The sequence below is a fragment of the Nothoprocta perdicaria genome, unplaced genomic scaffold (assembly GCF_003342845.1).
Source record: "Nothoprocta perdicaria isolate Ctin4 unplaced genomic scaffold, notPer1 scaffold_25, whole genome shotgun sequence".
Taxonomy (NCBI): Eukaryota; Metazoa; Chordata; class Aves; order Tinamiformes; family Tinamidae; genus Nothoprocta; species Nothoprocta perdicaria.
The window spans coordinates 2,646,003-2,664,277 of NW_020455477.1; the positions used below are offsets into that span (position 1 = coordinate 2,646,003).

At 44.3% G+C, this 18,275-nt stretch overlaps 1 protein-coding gene across 1 annotated transcript; it reads right to left on the minus strand.

The window, feature by feature from the left end:
* Positions 1–350: 350 nt before the first annotated feature.
* Positions 351–14,516, minus strand: AP1S3 (adaptor related protein complex 1 subunit sigma 3). The gene is made up of 5 exons (XM_026040093.1): positions 14,455–14,516; positions 4,187–4,365; positions 2,972–3,080; positions 1,808–1,945; positions 351–809 (listed from the first exon to the last, which is right to left on the minus strand). The coding sequence occupies exons 1-5, from the start codon at positions 14,455–14,457 to the stop codon at positions 774–776; spliced, it is 465 nt and encodes a 154-aa protein (XP_025895878.1). The 5' UTR covers positions 14,458–14,516; the 3' UTR covers positions 351–773.
* Between the last annotated feature and the right edge of the window lie 3,759 nt (positions 14,517–18,275).

Here is an 18,275-nt window from a genome sequence, read left to right on the forward strand (position 1 = left end):
CCTGCGTGTGCAGGGCGGTTGGACTACATGATCTCTGAAGATGACCCAACCTTAAGGACTCTATGATTCTATGATTTTAACCCTTTTCCGTTTGTGTAGTTTACAAAGTTATATGAAGCTGATTAAACTGTTCAGCCTTCATAAAACTAGGCCATGTTCACCTTCACAGGGAAAGACACAGAAATAGGCCACCTGCATGAAGAATTAAAAGGACTACTAAAACCTGACAGGGGCCTGCTTAGACTCAAGACAATTCTTCTAGATTACATGGAAGTGCACATTTCTTCTGATGCTAGAGAGGTTAATATGTCCAGAATAAACTTCTGAAATTAGGGTCCACAACAGCTTGATTTTTAGAAAAAAAATTATTATTATTAGACTAGAATAATCATTACATTTGTACAAAAGTAGAGTCATACAGTCAGCAGCAGACCAAAACTAGTATAAATACCTCTTCCAAGTATTGTCAAAATATCATCTTAATTTGACAAATCCTATCAGACATCATATAAAACAGGTGTTCAGTCCAGTAGGGAATAGAGAGTAGATCGAGTGCAATCACAGTTCTGAGAAACAAGTGCAAGCTTGAAATTCTTAAACCTGATACTACATTAGCTGACCTTCATCTTGACCATTATACAAACACATCCCTTTTGTTACTGGTTTTATGGTATTTCTCTGAGGCACTTTCTCATCTGGCACTTTGGGCAGCAATTTCAGTATGTGCATTTTATAGGTGTACACAGCAGTTTTCTCTCCAGGTAATTTTAACATTAAAATGCAGGCTTGTTCATGTACTCTTCCACTGTCTGCAGAAAAACAAAGAAAGAAAGGATTGTGGAGTTGTGAAGCAGCACAATATAAAGTTTTAGAAACAAATCTCCTTGTTCTCTTTGAAGGTATAGTTTTGCATGGAATTAGAAGAGATTAAAATTTAGCAATAATGCTACTTCAATTAAAAAATATTATTGGCCTTTAGAGTCTGCTCTTCAAATCAAAACATCCCAGAGTTACTGCTAATCTCATCCTATCTAGTTGGCCTTGGTGTGTAAATGGCCTACTCACATGGGCAAATTCCAGACCTCTTTGAAAAAGGCTCAACTCACGTAGCATTTCCCTAGCTTTTATACCCTTTAATGTTAGATCATCCAAAACTACGAAGTAAATCCATTACATTTATCTTCTCCTGTCATTACAGACTCCACAATATAAGTTACTGAAGAAAATTCCTGCTGGGTTTTGATTAATTGTTACACACCTGTACCTTGTAGAAAAACTACACAGGTGTTTACAAAAAAGAGAAAAAAAAAAGGTTTCCAGCATGCCCCTATTCTGATTTATTCTGATTTTAAATGTTATATATAGGTCATTTGTTTCCATCTATGTGTGAAACAGAAATAGCTTTTATATATATATATATACACACACATACATATGTATACAATAAAAAATAACCTTAGATTTTATATATATATATACACACACTATATATATATATCTTAGATATAGCTTAACAATTAAGAACTGTAATAACGCTTGTATCTTATAGCTTTATTACAGTTCTTAATACTGTAATAAAGATACTGTATCAGTTCAACCCCTAAAAAGCAGGAGAAGAATGCAAGAAACTTCAAGCTGATTTCCTAAGATAAGAAAGCCAAATTCAGCTGGTCTGTAACTGCTAACTTAACCGCTGTATCTGGTGAAACGGAACTTAATCAAATACCAGGTGTATTTAGCTGTGTTTTAAGCTCCTGTCAAGGAAAGGAGCTGCAGACAGATGAGGTGTTTGCCTTTCGTGTCTTACCTCTTGCAACATGTCAGAATCTTCTATTGCTTTCACTGCAGACTTCTTTGAGGTTTCTTGTACTTCTCCACCCATTATAAATTCATCCAGAATAAAATAAGCTTTTTCAAAATTAAAGATTATATCCAGCTCACACACCTGGCAGGACAAAAAAAACCACCCCGTATTTAATCAATTTCACGGCATTATAAATATTACTTATCAAGTGTATTCAATATATTTATTCCTTTGGCAGGTAGCAGAGTGAAGAAAGACACTGCTTATTACACAGTGTCACAGCTTCTGCACACACACATCATTATTCTCTGCACACAGACTAAATATAAAGATATTTTATTTATTACATTTTGTACAACACATTGTATTTGTATCAAGTTTAATAAGCATGAAGCTGACTTCCAATAAAGCCTCATCTATTATCTTTGCAGTAGGTCTATATGGCACATGTATGGATTACATACATTCATATAGAGCTTCCCAGTGCAAGACCAATTCCCTGTCCTAGTGACCTTGCAGTGACCAACTGCTGCTTTGTTCTGAGCCTGCACAAACGTGAGTCATGGCACAGTGATCGAGATAAGGCATGAACTGAGGCAGAGGGAACAATTTCAATTGCATGAAATATGCATGGAGAAATGGGTCTCTTGTAGTCTTTAAAGACTTCTTTGAATCTTCCTTCAGGCCTTTTTTGTTTCCAAAAATATGAAAACAACCCCCCCTTATTTATACAACCTCATTTTTTTTACATGCCTTTTATTCTGGCACAATATTATAGTAAAAAAAAAATAAATAAATAGAAGGAAAAGAAAAAGCAGCATACCTGAAGATATCAGGAAGAAAAATTAGAGCCAATCACCAATTGTCACCCAATTTTTTTTTTTCTAAATAATTTTCCTCCAGCTTTTCCCTTAAATTCTACTGCCAGAAGAAGATGCAAAACATAAAGGTTGATTTTGTTTCGGGAGAAAGAATGGCAAGCATCTTTTTGTGTAGTTTCAGCATTACATTATTACACACTCTGTTAATGAGTCCCACTCCAGATTGACAGGCAGAGTCTATGAGGGCAAGCAGTGCATGTGGAAACACCAGGCCCAGCAGCTACAGATAATTGCATTCCTGGCTGCCAGAAAAAACAAACACCCCACGGTAGAAAATGAAACCTACATTTCCAAAGTATCTGTCCAGTAGTTCTACATATCGATGAACGACCTCTAGTGTCAGGAGCTCGTTATCCTGCTCTTCTATTGCACAACAGAAGTACAAACTAGCATACCTAGGAAAATAAAGGCAAAAACAGGAGAGCAAACAACGGGATTCTCAATGCTTTGCTCTTGGCAAAGCAACAAATGTGATAATATCTACCCGGTCTCTAGAAAAGCTGTGCTTTTTCTTCCTCACAGTGCCTCATGGAGCATATAAAATCAAGAAGTTAAACAAATTATTATTAATTTAGTATTTTTTTTTAAAAAGGCCACCTTTGGCCAAGTGGAAAACCCCTGGAATATTAGAACCCTCAACTACTGGTTCTTAGCAAAGCAAACAAGGAGCACTTCAGAGACCTACATCATCTGCTGCAGCAGCTTTGCAGGCTACAGTGAATTAATTGTAAAATGGATTATTAATGGGTTATTAGCTCTTTATTTTTTATATATATATATGTTTGCATGCAAAAATAAAGGTGGAAAGAGCTACAGATACATGTGCAGTGGTTAGAGCCCCAAGATGTAACAGCAGCTGATCAGATTCATATCTTACAGATTACTTTTTATGTCCATTATTTCACTGTAAGATACTATTTATTTGCTACACGGGAGGTGCTATAGTTTGTATAGTGTGCTATAATTAAGCCTAATTTTGTTTACTGTAACTTTACAAGGATTAAAAGGCAGTTATTGCTACACATCATGTAACCCGGGCCAACAACTTGTTTAGAAAAGTAAACAGGAATTAAAAATTTCCAGAGTAACAAATATTTCAAAGACAAAAGCAGACAAAATGTTGAAAGGCCCTCAGAACATTTTTTACAACTTTTAAGAGCCTCATAAAGCCTAGTACACTTCCAGTCAAATATCTTGAAGATCTAGACGGAGGATTAAAGCCTAAAGCCTTCCAACAGAATTTCAACCATTAATACATACTATATTACCCCCATTTTTCTCTTTTGACAAATAGAGTAAGTATTTTTCACCTAACAATTTACTTTGTTGGTTTATCCAGGGACCCTGGTGCACAGGTTTGACTCTGTATGGAAGATGTCCACTATCATGTTCTGGCACTCGGCACTTTTTAAAAACAAATGTGAGCATTTTCTTTTCCTCTTCTAGCATGTTTAGTATTTATAAGAATGGTAACTGTATGTTCTCATAAAATTACTCACACCTTTTGTAAACAAGCTTGAGGTCTTTCCAGTCAATAAAGCTGCTTGTTTTTTGATTGCGAGCCAATACAACCTGAACAATTTCTCGGGTGATCTTTTTCTTCTCTTTCTCAGGCAGCGTCGTATACCACTTCTGAAGCCTCAGTTTCCCCTGGCGACTGAACAGCAGTATGAAGTGTATCTGGAATAAACAGAGCAACGTGGTTAGTGCTCCCCAGGCAGCCTCTGGAATGTACAGCAGCACGAAGATCCTGTCTGTGTGCGACTTGGGAAGCCTGTGAGATCTTCGTGAAGCCACCCCTAACGCTGAAGGGTGTTTGGGACACGGTGCCAGGGAGGTTTGAGGGGCTCAGCGTGGCAGCAGGGGATCCCAGTGTCCAAGCGTGGAAGCTGGCTTGACCATTTCAAGGCACAAACTAAATGCAATGATCCCAAAGGAAGCTCTGAGGAACGGAACAACCAACTACTTTGGACCTTGACAAGGTTTACAAAACAAATCACAATATTATGCAATACAGTTTATTATGGGCCTAGGGCATTACAATAAAAAAGCACTGCATGGGTATTGGTTCTATTAATTTTTCAGTTTTAAAGCTAATTAGAATTTTGCATGGTTTGGCCCATATTTTTTCCAAGCTTAGCATTAGCAGTATGATTGAAATACAGAACAACTAGCTTTAAAATCGGCTAAAAGCCAATGAGCTTTCAGGAGAAAACTGAACACAACACAAACACTTTTCTCAGCAGATTAAAGGAACTGACCATACTACGTCTACAAGCAGCCTAGCAAGTCGTCTGTTCTCCGCACAGAAATTGCTTTCACAACTCAGGAAACCTATTTGAGGATGACCCTCCGTCTCGATGGGATGTGCTCTGCTAAATGAGCACACTCTTCTTCACCTGGCTTATCCTCTTTCCATGCTTCCCTGTCACTTCTTCTCCCCACTAAGGATTAAAGTTAGGGTTCATAATTACCGTGAAGATCACAGTGCAGATTTCTGTGAAGAAACAAAGTCATTCTGCACTTTGGTAAAGTCAAAGCACAAAAGTGCATCATAGAAGCTCCTACTTAAAAGTATAAGGAGAAAAAAAAAGCCGAATTTCAAACAAAATATTTATTCATAATTCAGAACTATTCTCTAGTAAATAAGCCATAATAGTTGTTGAGTGATCTGGAGACAAGAACTCTGAAAATCTTGGAAAAGACTTCAGATGAGGGATTATTTTAAGGACAGGAGGGTTGTTTGAGTCCTGTCTGTCTGTGGCAGGGTTGCTACAGCTGCAGATATGACTCTTGCTATCATTAGGCTAATGTGCTTGATAAAATTACAAGGATTTTATAGCTGCCTTTTACTGAATACTATATTCTCCAGATAAGTTTACTAAATAAAAATAATTATGCTCCTGGTGGTATCCATGCCCTGATGACAGCGAGGATCAAAGCACCAGGTTCTTGCCTTTCTCTCCTCCCATTACCTGAACAGACCAATTTTGACCTGATAATATTCCAACCATCTCTCCTCCTTCCCAGTACATGAAGGGACTTATTGTCCGTGCACTTGTCCACTGGCAGGAGCTGCATGAAGGAAAGGCTGTTTTCCTTGCTGCACAGCACATTCGCTTCAAAGCCTTTGCAAAAATGAGAGTATTTTGAAAAGCTGAGAGAATCAGCTCTGCAGATGCAGGTCAGCAGGTGCTTGTTATAAACTAATAAGGCAGAGGCAGCAGCTATTTGATAAACATACATCTAAAATAAGTTGAGATACACAGGGCAGGAGGATCAGATTCCAGGGAAATGGCAGGGAGTTGGTGAATCCTGGCAAAAGCTGTGAGCATGCTCAGCAAAAAAAGATTCCTATTTCTTGAAAGACCTTCTTGCATCCTCAGAAAAGCAGCAGTCTGCTTGCAGTGCTCCAATACAGGAACATGATGCCACTGTGTTCTGGTTTAGGTTCAACTGCTGGATCCACAAGACTTTTAAAATCTGAATGCCTGCGAGATACATATATACATACACATGTATCTCTAGGTCAGCAACCATATACCTCCAAAGGGTAAACATGAATATATTCTCCATCTGCTGAAGATTAACTTCAACATGTTAAACTTTACCCCTAGGAAAATTAGCTGCTTTCCATTCAAAACTGTTTTGAAAACACCACTGAGTTTCTTCTAAAGATGCCATTGACTTTCACCACGATTCATACACTTCCACAAATAAAAGGCAACATCTTCCTGAAGCAACCAAAAAACACCCATTAATACTCTTTTATGCACTGAAATTCATATACCAGCTTCAAGTACCTGTCTTTTGGGCCTTGTATACTATGTTCCACTTCCCACACAATATATACCTCCATACCCCATAATTAATTCTATGACTATTGAAATATTTACGGCTAGAAAATACACAAGAGAGGCTGTTGTAGTCCATCCCCATGCTAATTTTCAATGCAGCAAAACAGCAAATACTATCCTTTGGCCCACGCGTGTATTACTGGTTGAGATGTCCTGCAAAGCAATATATTAGAAAGCTGTAGTTATCTTGCAGTTATCTTAAAACAAAACAAAAAACACTGTTTTTTCCCCCCTTCTGATTCATCTCCCTTTTCTGACTTCTGAACTCCACTCAATCTGGAGAAGGTGCTGGAAGGCAAGTAATCTCACATTCTCAGGTTATTAAATAGCTTAATTCCTGCAAGTTTTAACATCAAATTGCTGTAGACGCTTCTTCATTCAGGTCCACACTGCACTGCCTAGGCCCATTAACATGATATAATCCATTTTTGATTCATGTAGTTCCATTCATTACAGCTCACTGAAAAGATTTTGATGCATCATTGTACCTGGGAAATAAAGCATAAATGCAAATCTAATAGCTCATCTGTTCCTGGTCTTTGATTCTGGCAAAATTAATGTTTTCCAATTGTACTAATGACAAGACAGATGTTGAGTAAGGGATTTTTGGTTGATGTTCAGCAGCTGATCTACAAAGAAGGGCAAACTATCTTGCAATATTTTATTTTTAATTCCAAAGAACAGCATTCACAAATGATTTGCTTCAAAGCAGGTAACTTTGAAGCAGCAGACTTGGTTTTCTTCCACTACATTTTCAGAGTGTGCTGGATATGACTAATAATCACATTTTAAATCAATGAAATTCCTTGTAGTTGGCTGACTCAAACTTGGATCATCTGTACTTTTCACAGAGGTTTAATCAAAACTGTACAGTATTCTTAATAAGGCTCTCTCAAGCATTTGGTAACCATTCCATCCTGCAGCACAGAACAACTCCTAAGTCAGGTTATGAAATACAAAAGACAGCACGGGAAGAAAAGCAGATTTTCCTTGCTCCCATTTTTGACTTGGTTATCCAATGCTATAATCATGTAAAAGATGCCACATTCATTCCTGCAAGGTAAACTCCAAGGGTTAGTGCAGCGAGAACCAAACCCAGCCTCTGCAAGAAGAACATGCTAGAAACACTTCTCCTCCTCCCAAGCAGGAGGAGATGGGCAGATGGAGGACTCAAAGGAGCAGATTTCACTTTTTTCCTCAGTTTTTGCAAGTATTTGCTCCACTACGCAGCTCTACCCCTCCAACACCAAGGTTCTTTAAGCCTGTGCTTCAGCTGCCACCTTTCCAAACTCAGTTTAAAAAAGCCTTGACCTCTCCCTGATCAAAGCCATCTCTGAAAAGACAAACTGAATTCCCAGGTAAGGAATAACTGCAAAGGAGGGACTGCTATCCTAGAAGGGACAGCTGGGTGGAATTTCAAAGTCTGAGGTAACAACAGGCAAGGCTCAAACAGAGAGTAACTCATGGACCACAGAAAAGGAAAGGGCAGGGAAGGCCCCTCCTGGGCGAGCGCCCACAGGGCCCAGCCTAATGCTCCCTTTTGGCCTAACTGCATCCCCAGGCCCTTTCCCTCCACGACCACCTGTGTTTTTGCCATCTTCTAGTCAACTGCGGAATCCATCCACCTTTTACTATTTGTTATTATTCCTTACTACATGAAATAATATCTTTTCCAAGATAGACAGGTGTCCAGAAAGTGTTTCCCAGTATAGAGTTATCTGAAAATGAACAAAAAAAAATGCTTTCATTGAAGTGTTTCTTTAAAAAACAGTGGGCATCCAAATTATTTCAGTTATTAAATGACTTTCTTTTCCAATCCCAAACATTTAATATTGTTATTTTGTTCAGTGCTTTTTTTGATTGTTTGTTTTTGAGGGAGTAAATATTGCAAATACTTCCAGGACAAACCAAGAGGTACCATGGGCAAATGCAGGGTTTGGAAAGCCAGGCTTCCAGGGCGGAATGCACGCAGGTACGGAACGCGTAACTATCCACCCGACACAGGAGCAATCCAGGTGCACCAAGGATACGTAGAACACTCAAATAATTTTAGTCAGTAATTTTTCACTCACGTAAATGACATGACTCCAATTTATACACGGTAAGCAAGAGCAAACCCAGGTGGGGAATCCACACGGATCCCGACCTCTGCAGCTCGGGAGCAGCCCTGTGACAGCACGACAGCCGCGGGAACCTCGGGAACGTCCCGTGGCCGGCCGCAGCGGCAGGGCCTGCGTTCAGCAATACCACGGGAAGACATTCGGAGCAATTACAAGCTATGGGATCACATCCCTCCTGCCTCCTGGGGGTGGCTCGGAGCCATTTCTATTTGTTTGCATGTTGTTACGGCAAAAACAAATCGCTAGGCTGCTCTGAGGCAGGCAGGGGATGGGGAGGAGGCCAAGTACATCCCAAGGGCTCTCCCCACAGGAATGATAGAGCAGAGACGGGGAGGCTCTCAGCCAGGCTGGGCCTCTCTGCGGGGCTTTGGGGATGCATTTCACAGCAGGGGATTAATCGCAGTGAAGAGCTTGTGAGTCACGGCCGCCCTCGTGTATGTTACCGTCACGAGGAGCCCTTCTCCCAGGCTCTTCTTGCAACAGCTGTGGAGAAACAGAGCTAAGTTCTAGCCCATGGCCAGGAGTCGCAGCCTCTTCTGCTCTCATGCCCGGTTCCCCTCCAGCGGATGCCGCAGAGCCCCGCAGCGCAGCCTTGAGGAGCAAAGCTCACCAGCTTGGTGCTCAGTTTTCCATTTGAAGTGGCAGCTTTTTTATTCAGGAAAAATAAACATGGATTTAATAACCTAAATGTGAGAGAAACAGCCATCCTTTAGGGAGGGAACAGGTGGAGTACACCTTGTCACAAATACTTACATTGCCTCAAGAAATCAAGTTGTCTGAGTGCAAGTTCTGGGACCAAAAATCAAGTCTGCTATTCTATTCATTCTGCTGGATGGCAGGTCTTGCCATCAGACTCGGTGGAAATGATGTGTTTGAGGTCCTGCCCTCCACACCCAGCTATTTGCTGCTCTATACAGGGGCATATCTCTGCACACATCTCTGGAGAGACAGGTCCACAAAAGCCTTATTTCATAGCTTAAGTAAATGTAGATACAGACTAATAACAAATAAAAATTCAAGACTAACTGTTGCTTTTCAGTAGTTACACCCCAGATAGTACCCAGTATCTGATATGATATAAAGTTACACAGGCCTTTTATACAGAACAAGCCTTATTGTGAGAAGAGGATGAAGTCCATTAGATGCCGCAGCCTGATGGTTTCATTTCTCAGTTTCATTTTCTAGCAGGGTGTTGAGCCACTCTCATGGTGTTTTCCAAAGCTTGGACTGGACAAGCAGACACCCCCTGCATATTTCACAGCTTCACCTTGCAGTGCTGGGTGCACAAAGGCAGAACGTGAGAGATGTCTGCATTTCATCAAACATGAAGGCAACTCCATGTCTCACTCCTTGGTGCTTGGCATCTCCTGCTCACCTCGGGGGACCAAGCAGAGGGTGATGATCAAAGGGTGGTGATCACCCAGGAATTGCTACGCTGGTTAATGAGTTCCCGAGAGCTGCAAGCAGATGACAGAAACCACCTTCAAGCTCCCGGGGCAGCCAATACGGCCATAGCAGACATCTACTTGTTGGCCAAGGGGCTTTTAATGCCCTCCCTCCTCTCCTTAGGTCTGGACAGGGGATAGTTTATGAGCACTTGACAAGCATTTAGCAAACAGAAGAAAAACATACCAGCGGCCCCAGCACCAGGGGTTAAACCTGTGGCATCAAGAAGCATAAATTGAGGGCACAACAGGCCAGAAAGACATGTTTGCCCAGAGAGACCTGTCTTGCTTGCCTTCAAACGCACTAATGTAAATTTGGTATTTCCAGCATTCCCCACTGGCTCTACATGCCATACTCCTACCCACAAAAAACCACCCTTGTTCCTGATGGGATGTTTTAAGCCTCCCTCCACTCCTGCGGCCCTTGCAGAACTGCGGAGCCCGGGCCTGGCCGCTCAGCAACGCAACATCCAAAGCAGCCACGGACAGGCAGCCTGCAGCAACAAGGCAAGAGGAAAATCAAGGGCATAGGCGCTAATTAGTAGCTGTGCGTGTGGTACAGGAAGAATTGTTTGCACAAGAGCAGCGTGGTTTTAATTTAGGCATCAGCAGAAAGACTACGACTGGCTCACGTAACGCCTGAGGAGGACAGTGTAGGAACCCTGCAGATACTGCAGAGGGGAGCAGCTCCATCTGCCCCCTCGGACTGCGCAGACTCCTCGGTGCCCTCATCATTTTGGCACTTTGATGCTTTTCAGTATCTTATTCCAACTACTTCAAAATCCTGCTGTCTATAAGCTACCCCGTAGACTTTCTGAAGGCATCCATCAAACGCCGGAGCAGCCAAGGGGCAAACGCCTTACACGATCCACAAGTTTGGCAGCATTTTCTTGCCTCCTCATCACGCAGCTGTGTTCTCATGCAGCCAGATATCGTAGAGCAAAAGCCTCCCCTCAGCCCTCCAACCTTTCCCCTGCCCCAAAGGTAACCCCACAGCCTGGTAACTCCCAAGACGTGCCCGTGATTTCCTCATTTGTGAGTGAAAGCATCAAAATGGACACGTGCACAGGACCAGCTCATGATCTCTTGCAACATTTCCCCTTCGCTCTCCGAAAATGAGCTTCCCTCCGAAGCCTCATGCAAGATGGGATTCCCGCAGTGCCAACGAGCCTGCATTGGCCTCTGCTCTAACAACGGGGCTCAAGCACTCCAGAGGTGCCAAAGCTGGAAGAGGACTGTGTCACCAGTCAGGCATTACGAATTTCTAAGCAGAAATCTAAACCCCATTTTCCCATCAAATCCCACAAAATGGTATTAAGCTCAACTGAATGAAATAGTAAGGCACAGTCTAATGCTGGATTATGGATTCTCCTGCACAGAGTTCTTATTTGAACATTTCCCAGAGGGAAGTCAATAAAACAGTCAATAAACCTTAATGCCTAAATCATTCATTCCATAATCCTGAGTCTCCAGAAATCACAGGGTTAAGGATTCAGAGCCAGAAACCGAATCCAGACAAACCACCAGTGGGACCTTCCTCTATGAGCCGCCTAACTCCTGGGTCAGCACAGCAACCTTTGGCAAAATGTTCCACCTAGACCAAGAGAACAACACATTTCCTTTCATTTTCTTTAATGCCTAAAATCTTCATAGGATGCAGTCCGAATTTTCTTGTTGAGAATCACTCTTTATACCATTCACCATCTTATACATTTCTATCATTTCCCCTATAGTCATCTCTTTCCAAACTGAAAAGTCCCTCTGTTGAGGATCTTCTCAAACCAATGCTGTTACCGTGACCTATCCCCACACAGAGTTCACTGCCGGATCAGCCAACAACCAAACACCAGAGGAAGTGATTTCGTGTAGAACATTGCCTCAAACAAAAGGATTCATTTATTTGTAATTTTCTCTCCCTCCCTTATCCATGCCAACCTGCTGCCCTTCCTGTCTTTCAGACTTGGATTCCTGGAGGCAAAGTTTGCAAAAGTCTTTGCTCGCCAGTAGATACACAGCTATGTAAGAGCAGACAAAAAAAAGCAAGCAAGATCTGAGCACATGTTCTTCTTTGAATCGTCAGTAGTAAGTTCTGTGCAACAATGAAAACATCTTTTATAGATTTATGTTTATTTTAATAATTAAGGAGCACGGAGCCTGTCGGTGAAATTAATATTCAGAATAGGTGAAAATGCCTTTCCAAGCACCAGACAGATGACAGAAACTGCAGCCACTTCAACAAACATGGGTGCTCAAGCTTTTCAACATCAGCAACTAGTATCAAATCCCTTGTTAAATGGAGAGGTCACTTATCTATTTTTTTTCCCTATTCAGGCCAAATAATTTTTTTGACTTATCCTGTTTCCTAGTGGGATTCTTCTGGTCTTTCGGTGGGTTTCAGGTCGTGTCCACATGTTTCACGCTGTACTGATGACAAGGACAGGTGGGAGGATACAAGCCACTTGCAAGGCAGGCACTAACTCTGCACTCAAAGGTATGCAAGCAGAACCCCGGGCTGTTATCAGACGAACACTGATAACACCGAGGTGGCAGCAGGATCGAGGTGTTGCAATACGTACGGGCACAGAAGGCTCCAACCGCGCATGTCCTCGCGGAAACGAATCATTTTCTCCTCTCTGTTCTTTCCCTGCCCTTTGCTTCCCTGTCTGTTCCGAGGGCAGTCCTTTAGGGCATGTCTCTCCCTCTTGCCAGCAGCAGCCATAGCACTTGCCATTTCATGTCAGGGGGCAGGATCTAGCCTTTTTCCCCAAAGTCCCTTTCTCTCCAGCCCACCACGTGATATGAAGCAGTAGCTACACAGAAAACCAACCATTCTCAGCAGAATATGAAAAATGTTTTGCTGAAGAGTCTCCTTCCTGAAACTCCCCCAACACAGCTCTCCCATTGGAACAATTTTCTCGCCAAGGTACGGTACCATTTGCAGCTTCCACTGTGATGAAGGTGGCAAGCACAGCCACGCACTGCAAACAGGAGGGAATGATCCACTGAGCATGAGCTGAAATGACCTATTGAAAGCTACTGGTTTTGAATCTGAGTTAAGACCCTTATTTCTCAATTTGTAACAAGCCCCATGTATGCAGACTGGATGACAGAGGAATATTAAGTGAAAGAGTATCCTGACGAAAGCACCTTCCCATCACTGGGGCTTCTACAACAGCCGAATCTGTTAAGGCAGGTCACTAGTTACCATGACTAGTCAGCAAGTGTTTGTGCTGTGACCACAGGGAAAAAATAAAAAGAAAAGAAAGAATGCATACTCATCTTTTAAAATTATAATGATCAATACAGCTGACAGTCTCCAAATTGTCAATGTACAGCACTACTGTGAGCAAAGTTCCTTTGGGACAACTGTGAGTGCCCTGAAAACTGGCATTTGTGAAGTGCGAGCAGCAGGGAGATGTCTGAGAGCAGCTTCCCTGAAATCAGCTCCCATACCTACTGAAAATAGGAGCGCCGCTTGTTTACATAAGCTTTTCCGAAGGGAAATGAATGAGCAGGGCTGTCTGAGGGTGTAACCAGAAAGGTTAAATATGCGGACTTAAGGCGTGGAGACTGCTCTGCCATCCGCAAATTCATTACTGTGCATATTCTACATACAAAGGTAATGACAGGTACTTCTTTCCAAATGCAGTAACTTACACTTCAATGTACAAGGAAGTGCATTCTGGCTGAAAAACAGAGCAGTTCCCCCTTTGATGAGAGAGCCAAGCATCAAAACCTGCCCTAGCTCTGCACGACCACACAAGGGCACCGGGTCTCAACTCACGGGCGCTGCTGAGCACCGTTCCCTCCAAACGGGGCTCATCTCGGCACGCAGGGCGGGCACGCGCTCCCATCGCCCCGTTCCTGAACTCGACTCAGCAGCTTCTGCCAAACCTGCTGAAGCCGGAGGTCTTAAACACCAGAGCTCCCGCGACTGCCAAGGGAAGACGCCGCTGGGGCAGAGGCATCTCAGCCCAATGCAGACTCATGCACAACTCCCGGCTTAGGAGGCACCAGGGAACGAACCTGGAAAAGCTCCCTTGCAAATGGGAGAAAACCCACAGCCCCAAAGCGCACCATTGTAGGCACCAGAGCCAGCCAAAACACACGGATCTGCACAACACTGAACCTGATACCTCTGCGGGCGCTGGCACGAAGCAGAAACCCCCGCTCCTCAAGTTACAGGAAGACTTTACGAAATCTCTATACACCACAGCCTTGTTTTCCTGGTTGCCTACGGAGAGCCGTCAGCGTGGCCTGACGCCCCCCGCAAAGGTTCAAAAGGTGGAAACAAGAATACAAGATCGATCACCTTAAAAAAAATGAAAAAGAAACCTTAAAAATCACCATTTTGGAGATGCCGGGAAGGAGTGTTCAGGCTTCTGGGGACGCCGGTGGCAGCGGTAACGAGCGTGCAGGCGGTCCTTGGGAAGGAGCCCGCTCTGTGCGCCGGGCGGCCTGCCCCGTGTCGGCCCGCGCCGTGCGGCTGGGCTGCCGCCGCCGTGGGGCAGGTGCCGGCGGCGCCGCGGGAGGCCCCGCACTCACCACGGTGTCCGGCAGGCCCGGCACTCACCACGGTGTCCGGCACCTACGGTGTCCGGCACCTACTTACCATGGCGTGCGCGGCGCGGCCGGTGCTGGAGCTGGGGCTGGTGCGGGCGCCGCCGCCTCCCTCCCTGCCTGCTTCCCGCCTCCCGGGCGCAGGTGAGGCCGCCCGGCCTCATCCCGCCCTCCCTCCCACAATGGCCGGCGCGCGCGGACGGGGACTGAACAGCCCACGCCTGCCCCCGGCGCCTCCTGCCCGCAGGGGCTGCCCAGAGGAGCTGGGCGCGGGTTCCAACCACCCCTTGCGGAGCCGCCGGGTGTTTACGCTGCAGCTCGCGCAGTCGGCATAACGCCGGAGCACTTCCATGGCCGGGCTCTGCCAAGCTGCGCCTTCTAGGAGCTGCCTTAGACGGCTTAGCATTCGCCGCAGCCAGGGAGCAAGCGCTCCCCGTGCGGCCACGGCACCGGCCAAGTCAATAAGGTCAATAAGGAGGAGCCCCCCCATAACCTGCCTCCCGGATCCGCAGGCACAGCCCGGCTGTCGTGGCCGAGTAGGAACCCCGGAGCGCAGGGAGGCCGGGAATGCCGCGGTGCCGGCTGCGGCCACGCTGCGGCCTCCCTGGACGAGGCTCCTGCCGGCCAGCCCCAGAACCCTCCGCAAAAGATTCAGAGGTTTTCCTGCTTTTCTCCCTGAAAAAAACAAAGTACTTTTAGGGAAAAGAGTGGAGAACTAGCTTTATAACTAATAGCAATATGGTGTTCAAAAAAATCAATAGAAGAACTGATTTTACAGTGAGAAAACACTACAACTGGTAAACAGATTGTATCCTCCGAGAGAGGCAGGTTTCCAGGTGTATAAGCCAGCTATGCCTATTTCACTCAATGAAACCCTCTTAACCATAAAGAATACAGGCCATGGTGAATATATTTCCTTGCTTGCCTCTACTTTCTGGCTTGCAGGCCCTAGTCCTAGTCCTACACCCTTGCACGCCCAGGAAAGCTCAGCTTTTACCGTGCGGCTGTGGCACGGCACACAGGGTGCCACAAGAATGGACAGCACTGGCCCCACTGCCTTTTGCCCTCAGTGAGCTTGCAAATATACTTGTTGCAATCAGCATCTGATAAAGTAGGAAGAAACCTCTCATCGGGTTCTCTGAAAGGCAGCTTGGGTGAGTAAGCAGGCCACAAAAGCTGCCGGGCTAGCCCTGCTGAAAGGCCGGGCTCCCCATGGTGTGAACGTCTGGTTTCCGCGTGTCCCACGCAGTCCCTGGCCCAGAGTTGGCTCTGCAGCCCAAGCCCAGATGTTCCTCCGTGCTGCTGAGCAGTGAGTGCCCCTGAGATTACGGCAGCGTTTCGTCCCTGGTGTGCCAGGATCCTGCAAGGATGCACAAACTCCAGCAGAGCTGTGCTGCAGATGCAGCTATCAGTCTTCTCCCCTCAAAAATCAATTAGAAAACAAGGGCTGAGCATCCTACTCCCCACACATCAACAAACAAACAAACAAAAACAACAAAAAAAGGAAGAGTTTCATGAAAATAAGTCCTTTCCTGCATCCCATTTAGCTGTGTGCTTTGTTTATTCCAGTGATGGACAATATAATTTTTTGCTTAACAATCTTGTGGTAATATTTGCACTTTACTATGAAAAAAAAATCTAAGTTAACTTGATCTATGAACTTAAGAGAACTAGCACCTGCTTTTATGTTTTTTTCCAAGTACATCACACAAGGAAAAAAGCAGCAGAAACGTATCATACATGCAGTGCACATTAACAACAGTGGCAAACATTAACAATTATGGCCAGTCTAGAAAGTCAGCAGACTTAAGAAATTTGCTGCCCGTCAGAGGAAAGGCTGCAGATATAAGACTATGCCCAAGTGAGATGTTTTTCTGTACAGAAAGGCAGACTCTACTTAATGAGTGACTAACTAGAAACCATAGATTGTTGGAATTCTCCTGCTCCCACTGCCACGAGCGCATGGGTGCCTGCATAATTTTGTGATAAAGATGATAGCTCAAGCTTTCCTAGCAGAAACTACCAATGGTTATCAGCACTGCACAGCGAGGGGAATGGGGGATGCAGACAAACTGATGGGACACCACAGGAAAATGCCACACCATGGCCCTTCTTCAGGTCATGCTAACTAATCTGAACACCAAAGCTTGCAAAGTAACACAAAGTAGTTTTGCTAACTGAGAATTATATAAAGACTGAGGCACTTCTCTTTCAGATTCTATCTTTGCCTGGTGGAAAATGCTCATATCCCTTCCTTAAGGGTCCTTTGAATGGAGAGTTATGGTGGTTTCAGTGTGAGTTCTGTGTGCAGAGATGCTTTTCCCTATGCCATCTAAGCAAAGCTACACGTTCACTATTGATTACAGTTAATTACAAACTTACATTCCGTGTACATTTTCAAGGAAAGGCACACAAACCTCCAGGCCACTTTAAAAAACAGAAACCACTGGCTAAAGACTAATAGGAAGAGAACAAAACGCAGCAATCCTGCTTCCCTCTGAAAAGCTGCAATGTTTCCTTCTGAAAAAAACACACTTACATCAAAGGAATAAGTCCCCTTGCTCACGGCCAGTATCACAAGCAGCGAAGCAGAGCGCTCACCACTCGCATTGATTCTAGCCAGCCGTCTCCACGGTCTCATTTTTCACCACCTAAACTGAGCTTTTGTTTTTCACACAGAGCCACAGATAATGCAGACGGGCAGACCTCATGAATCAGGGAGTCCAGGTTCACGAACACCCGGTGATTTTACAGACCTGCTGCACAGGTTTTTTTCCACTCGATACTAGGCCTATGGGGGAAAGAAAAAATGTAAAAGCTCAATCTATACTCAACTGCAGGAGGTAGTTTTTAATTGCACTTTGGATCAATAAAGGCTTAACACTTGCTCTTGTTTACTAGGCAGGGGGTTGTACTTTTCCAGACAATTTCTCCCTGCATTTCACTTACTCCTTTTGGTCATTTCCTCACAAGATCTGAATTCTCCAGAACTTAGGCGCAAGACAGAACATTCATATCCCTAAGGAACATAGAGAATTATATTCCTGTGTCACAGGGTTTTGTACTTAGCAGCAGCAACAGCATTTTCAGTCAGTAGCACCAGCATTTCAGCAGTTCAAGGCACTAGAGAAACATAAAAACTGGCATTCTCAAACCATTACAGCCTGCACCAGATTGGCAGGGTATATAAGCTCTTAAAAGATGTCAGGTAGCATCTTATTCTGTTTCCTAGCTGTAGAAAACGAAGATCAGGGCAGAAGACAGGTAGGCATTAATAAAACCCCATAGAGAATTGTACTTCTACCCGGAAAAAATTCATTATTGCAGCCCTCTTGTGTTCACCGGGATTAAGAGCTGTTGGACGCCGGCCCCTTCCTCGCAGCCCTCCGGAGCAGGGCTCTGTGCTGGCACGTGCTGCAGTCCCAGCACTGCTGCTTTCACCCTCCTCCCCACCTCCCTCGGCTTCTTTCACTCTTCTCCTTTGCCCTGGCTATTAAAGCTCAGCCTGTGCTTGGAAACAGGAGAACATGCAGCTGGCAAATTCACACGTTAAAGCAAGAAAACTACCGCTTTGAAGTAGAAGGACTAAAACATCCCTGGCTTCCTAT

Coding starts and splice junctions, on each gene's coding strand:
- AP1S3 (XM_026040093.1), bottom strand. Junction 3,081..4,186: donor CTCAAGCTTGTTTACAAAAG/GTGTGAGTAATT, acceptor TTATTTTCCTAG/GTATGCTAGTTTGTACTTCT. Junction 1,946..2,971: donor TGGACAGATACTTTGGAAAT/GTAGGTTTCATT, acceptor TTGTCCTGCCAG/GTGTGTGAGCTGGATATAAT.